This window comes from Cottoperca gobio, chromosome 9 (genome assembly GCF_900634415.1).
Source record: "Cottoperca gobio chromosome 9, fCotGob3.1, whole genome shotgun sequence".
Taxonomy (NCBI): Eukaryota; Metazoa; Chordata; class Actinopteri; order Perciformes; family Bovichtidae; genus Cottoperca; species Cottoperca gobio.
The window spans coordinates 11,339,705-11,345,962 of record NC_041363.1 but is presented as its reverse complement, the minus strand read 5'-3'; the positions used below and the strand labels follow the sequence as shown (position 1 = coordinate 11,345,962).

General features: G+C 43.8%; 1 protein-coding gene across 3 annotated transcripts in view; it reads right to left on the bottom strand.

The window, feature by feature from the left end:
- Window positions 1-6,258, bottom strand: part of emid1 (EMI domain containing 1) — a 50,596-nt gene that overhangs the window by 9,832 nt on the left and 34,506 nt on the right. For all 3 annotated transcript variants that reach the window (XM_029440192.1, XM_029440194.1, XM_029440193.1), the window contains exons 4-8: window positions 3,017-3,106; window positions 2,850-2,911; window positions 2,612-2,744; window positions 1,875-1,919; window positions 1,666-1,773 (exon numbers count right to left, since the gene is read on the bottom strand). In XM_029440192.1, the coding sequence (XP_029296052.1) occupies window positions 1,666-1,773; window positions 1,875-1,919; window positions 2,612-2,744; window positions 2,850-2,911; window positions 3,017-3,106 (438 nt within the window). The remainder of the gene's footprint in view (window positions 1-1,665; window positions 1,774-1,874; window positions 1,920-2,611; window positions 2,745-2,849; window positions 2,912-3,016; window positions 3,107-6,258) is intronic.

Here is a 6,258-nt window from a genome sequence, read left to right as displayed (position 1 = left end):
TGCTCCCTGCATACACACCGCTAGCTTTTGGACATGTGTGTGTGAGTAACAGCCTGTAGCTGGTCCAAATGAGCCGGTCAGTTAAATTGTCCCTCCTCCTCCCCCAGCCATTTTTTGAAGGTGGAAAAAAAGGCACCACCATAACTACATCTGACCTCATTGTTTGGACTCTCCTGAGGTAATGCTGCCCCCTAAACACCACCTCTTGCCCTCTGACAGACCCAAACTCACCACCTCTCTGTTTATGTACTGATGCAACTGACAATGACAGTCCACTAATTACTGCTTTGCAAGGTAATGTTATTACAGCTCTGATTTGACACCTCTGTGGGCCGTTTTCACTTAGCCTTGGTAAACACTGCAGCGTGACCGGCTGTGTTTTGGTTGTACCAGGGAGACTGTAAGCTACAATCTGTGGCACAGTGGTTAATTGGCCAATCAAAGTGGCCCTTCAAAGTCTATGTGACATATTGGGGGAAACAATTTGCCTTTTTTACTGCAGAATAAAGATTCACTAGAGCAGCCGGGCGATGCTGCGTCAACATATGAGTCAACATTTGTAAAACAACTCTGCTGCAACTTGATTCATCATAATGTACAATATCACTTCTCCTAACAACACAAGTTCACTTTGTTCCCAGCTCTCCAATAACCTCTGGCTCAAAAACACATTTGTCTACATTTTCCATGACATTGGACCCATTCCAGTCCCGTGTTTATCTTTCTCTTTAAAATGAAAAAATGAGCACAATAAGGAAAACAGAGCTTCGGATGCAAGACATAGCTCTGGGTTTGGGTACTTATGAAGTAATGGAGATAGAAAAAACAATAACACCACAGGCATATGGAAATCATAAGGACCTGGGATTTGTGTATATATAGCTCATGTTCATTTCAGATTGAAGTCACATGGCGCTTCTCGGAAAGTGGGTTTGTAGTTTAACTTTTGCTCTAAATCTGATCTTTACCGAGCAGCAGGCACAGAGCAGGGGTCATATGTTACCCTGAGAGGAGAGGCACTCCCTTCAGAAATAACAGCCTATAGCAAGAGCAGATGTTGTGACAAATCTATACCGCCATTTACTTGATCATCATTCAAGTCAAAGCTGCCTGTGGATTTACTTTTTCCCCAACAGGTAATTTACTATTTGTACAAAACTAGGGAGCTCTGAATACAAAGCAGATTTATGATTCTGGTTGGTGAGCAGTAGCACATGTTGGGGAGTTTAGGAAGTCTGAAAACAAATGCTTTTGCTGCCCACTGAAAACAGAATATATAATAATAGTAATGTTTTATAAACATATGATTTCCCCAGCAGACAGACATTTACCGCTGGAGGGTCTGTGGGTTGACCGAGTTGTTAAAGAGAGAGACAAATACTCTAGTAGTCTTTTGTTGGAGATCTCTCAAATGTTTCCGCTGTTGTTTCCACAGGTCTTTGGTCAATAGCCAGCCATTCAAATGTCTTGTTCTGCAGACAAATAGCTTAAGTGGTACAAGTGGTTTAGGTATACAACTGCTCTGCAACACCCTCCGTCTCTCTCAGTGACACACTCACACATCTTTACAACATGCTTATTGACTAACTGTGTCAATATCTACCGAGACACGGTTCATTTGTTTCTCTCAGGTCACAACTGTCTGCTAACAGCGAGCTCTCTTACCTGCAGGTCCTGAGGATCCCTTCAATCCAGGGGCTCCAGATGGGCCCCTCCCCCCGGTCTCCCCCCAAGGCCCACTGGGACCTGGCAGCCCTCGAGACCCTGCCTTCCCTAAAAGGAGGAAACTGTCATGAGTAATCACACAGTCCTTAACTGGTATACATCTTAAATGATTTTACATGGACTGAAAGGCAACTATGGTTACAATTTACCTTCTCTGCCAGGAAGTCCATCTCTCCCCTTTTCCCCCTGAGGTCCTGTAATGAAAACAGAGAGATGACTTAATTAGGAGGTGGAGCTCTTTGGGCTTAAACCACCTGGAGAAGCGGTGGTATTAGGGGAAACTCTTTGTCTCTGTAAAAGAGCAAAACAAATAGTCATTAGTCCTACTGTGTCATTGTTGGGGCCGATTTCAATTTCGGTTCCAAAATACTAAATGTTTTCACTAATTAAAGAAAAGCAACCGTTTTTGTAGTTTGTAATTCCTTCATTTTGACTCAGCCAGAGCCATTCCTCCACATGGTGGCTATAACTGAGTACAACTTTTGGATAAACACATGTAAACATACACGATACACTTAAAATCTCCTGAGAGTGCAGCGGAGCTAGTGAACTGTTGCAGTGCTGGGCTCCACTCCAGGAGAGGAGAGACTTTCATGCTCTGAAGTGTTTGCTTTCCACACACAGCCACAGAGCGCTGAAAGTGACCAGCACAGACAACTTTCTTTTGCAGAAGGAAATGAGCGTGTGTGCAGTGGAGGAAATAGGATATGAGCAGATGGAGCAGGTAGAGGGCAGAAAAAGAGTTGCTGCTCGCTGAGAAAAAGCTGCATGGAGTGATTTCTGACTCAATTATCCAAATACAAAACCCTGGACTCCGCTTAAAAGAAATATGCAGCATTTCTTTTTACTTAAAAAGAATTAACGTATGACAGCATGATATACATACCTGCAGGTCCCTGCTCACCAGGAGCTCCCTGAGCGGGCACAGCCCCCATCAGTAATGAGGCCTCTGGTGCAGTTCCTCCTTTACCCTGAAGGTTGCGTTCTGATATGGAGGCCGGGGCAGTGAATAATTGAACCTGGTACAGCAAGACATAAAACAAGTGTCGGCCATTAAACAGTAGGCTTGTTAAATGTTTCTTATTTCTCAGTGATTTAGATACTGTGGCTGATCGAGTCCATACCTTTGCCTCCAGTGAGCTCAGCCGGTCAGTCAAAGCTGTGACTCGACTGCAGTTGAGACAATCTAAAACACAAGAAAATGTAACAGTATAATGTAGTAGCATTTAATGTAGTACACCTTTGCTCTTGCGTTGTATAGTCAAAGCATTAACATGTTCGCAGTTCTTACTAGAGATCGACTCTCCTGTGCGTGCAGGCGGGCGGCGTAGCGTGGATGGTTTCCTCACTGCCTCTTGAGCTGCAAGCTGGTTCCCTGCATCTGTAACAGAATAAACAGAAAGGTGTCACCTCTGTGGCTTGGATTTGAAGTTAAAGTGATTTCTTGACATGGAAAAAACCATAATCTTTAGATTTGGAAGTTTCTACTTCCATTCATAGGGGCGTCTATGGCAACTGCAAATTGTAAAGCGCTTTGTCCGTTAAGGTAGAAAAGCACCATATAAGTGCAGTCCATTCACCTTCATACGCAAAGCGGCAATCAAATGGTGGGAATCACAGTTCCAAATTAACACCAAGATCCATTTGATTGCTTGATGGCCCAATACCTGTCTGTCCACCAACAGACTGACTGACATTAGAGGCGAGAGGATTAGTCGATTTATCGAATCATCATAATTCTTTTGACAGTTGCGATGACTGGAGGGCAGCCAGAGGTCTGGACAGACAGCAACAGAGAAACAACTGAGTCTAAAGAAAAAGAGACCAGAAAACAGTCCAACTAATCCAACTACTACTCATTAATAGGTTGCAGGTGTCAACATGTAAGTTTGTGTTTAATGTTATGTCATCACTCCATTATACTGTGCTGTGGGTTGAGTGAAGATGTTTCGCTCTGGAAGATGCCAGATTATCAACTCTGTGCTGTTTCCGTCTGTGGGTTTTTATCCTCCAGGTGAGCTTCTCACAATTAGCCAGTGAGAGCTGACAATAAGTAAACGGGGCGTGGAGACAGAAATGGAAATCCCCAGAGACAATTGCTGCTTTTGTCTCTGTTACATTTCCAAAACACAAACAGTGTGCGTGCTGCCTCTTTGCCAAGCTGCTTTCCTTTTTCCTTGTTTCTTTATGGAGTACAAAATTGCAAAGCCTGTGAGAGAGGGAGTGTAAAGACAAACAATAGTTGCCTTGTGCAGAGAGAATGGGCAGTCTCGGCTCACATTCTGTCTTGCCTTCATTTTATGAAGTGTGGGAGTTTGTGTCCCTGGGTTCTGGATGTTTTGAATGGGCAGACCTTTGTGGAAATGCTAGACTGACTCCTTTGTCTGGCCTGGTCTGGCTTTGGTGGGCCCAGGTGCTCCTGATACAAACAAGAAGCTGGGTTCAGCACCTCATTACCCACCAGGAAGCACGTCTTTGCCATTCAGTGGCCAGCGACCACGGTCAACGCCAAGTGCCACACTAAAAGAAGCCATGAAATAGCACCTGCAGCACCAAGCCGGAGCAGGAGAGCAATATTCTTCTTAAACAGTCTCACTTGTAGTAACATCAGATATCATGATCCATATCTGTCCACTGCAGACCCAGGAAAGGAAAATGGAGAGCTTATCGTCACAAAGAAAAATAAACGTTTGGGAACTTAAGAAAGGAAAGCATAACTGGTTTAGTGATTACCGAAAGAGAGGGGAGAGAGGGCACAAGAGGAGTATGAAAAATACACAGAACACATGGTTTAGGGTAAATTGAGACCGCTTCAATAATTCCCCCTCCTCAACCTCTGTGCTCATGATTTCACTGTTTTGGGTTGTGAGTATTTCTCAGAGGATTACAAGTGTAGATGGATTTAAACCATGTAAGACCTGAGACTGAAATGTTATGGCAGGCGATGTAGATTGTAGAAAACTCTCCCACATTTCGATAACTGTGGACGCGGAGAACACACACTTTGATCTGCTCTTCTCTTGTCTGCAGCTCACTTCAGTCCACATGGGGACGACTACAGAGACAAAGAGAGGTGTGTGTGTCTGTGTGTGTGTGTGTACACGCGCATGCCGGGGACGTTTTCGCTGGAGCTCAGCTCATGTAGATGGCTGCATTCAATTACAAAAGGGGGCTCTGGGTAGGAAGTCTAGCTCTCGCCCCTAACGGCACCTCTTCTCCCTCTGGAGTAAAGAACATTCAAGCGCCAAGATCCCCTCACCCACACTGCAGCTATTGTCTGAAGAATGAACCCAGCTTTGGCGCGAAGACAATTGTCTCCCACACACACCTCTTACGTACCCTCTCTCTCTGTCTTGCAACAACACTTTAAAATCCTGCATGATCCCTATTTTCTTCTGCATCTCCTGTGAGAGTGACTGTTAACTACCCTGTGTATGCAGGCTGCGTTTAAGGCCCGAAGAAAGAGGATGAATTGGATGCCTCGAGTGCGATCCATTGGCCAACAATAACATCATCACAGTTAATGAATGTCCCCTGAGAGACGCGGTTCATTGTATCCACTCTTTGTTCTCAGTGGACTAATTGCCCCAGTGGGGGGGGTCAAAGAAATGTGTGAATGTATTTGACCTTTCGCCCCCATGTTGCACTGGGCCCTAATCAACGACTGAGTCAGAGCTCTTCACTAGAGAAATACCCCCGCAGAGAGTCCAGCGGGCCAGAGGCCGTCCTGACATCAGCTCTGTCTCTCGTTCTGCTTCTCTGTCACACACACACACACACACACACACACACACACACACACACACACACACACACACACACTTTAGTTATTTACAAACACTATAGATATTCTTTGCTCCTGCTGGTGTGATAATCTCATAGGAAAAGGAAGAAGATAGCGAACCACATGGACACGGAAGGTTATCTTTTATTTATTTTTTAATGAGTGTGTGTATTCAAGCGTTCATGCTATGATGGTTTATGTATTTATAAGTACATGATTATATGCACTGTATATTGTGTATAAAGGTATTTTGCAGCAGCAGGACTTTGGCAGTGACGTGAAGCTTCGAAAAAGCAGATTTTGCAGAAACACTTATTTCAGACTGATCTAAATTAAAAGTTTATTATGGAGCTACAAATAGCTTTGTTTAAATTAATTTAAATTGTATAACTCATCAATATTACGCTGGCTGTCTGTTCAGACTCACATGAGGTGCTAAATGTGTCACTTGTGATTCAATTTAATTTTCTTGTTCACATTAGATTTTTAGAGGCTTTTTGCATACTGGATAAAACTTAAAAAAGTTTAACAAAACGTGGAACATGGCGACAACGCCAACAGAAAGAGTGTGAATGGTAGCTCGCCTTGGTAACAGACTGTGTTTGACACATTTAAGCCAAGTGTGAACAGGGCCGAAGGGGAAAACAGAAACATTTTCGATTTGCATTCCACAAAAGCATTTACAATTTGCTCTTACTATTATATCATTATATGGGAGCTTTATTCCAAAGCTTTTATTATTGGCCCTT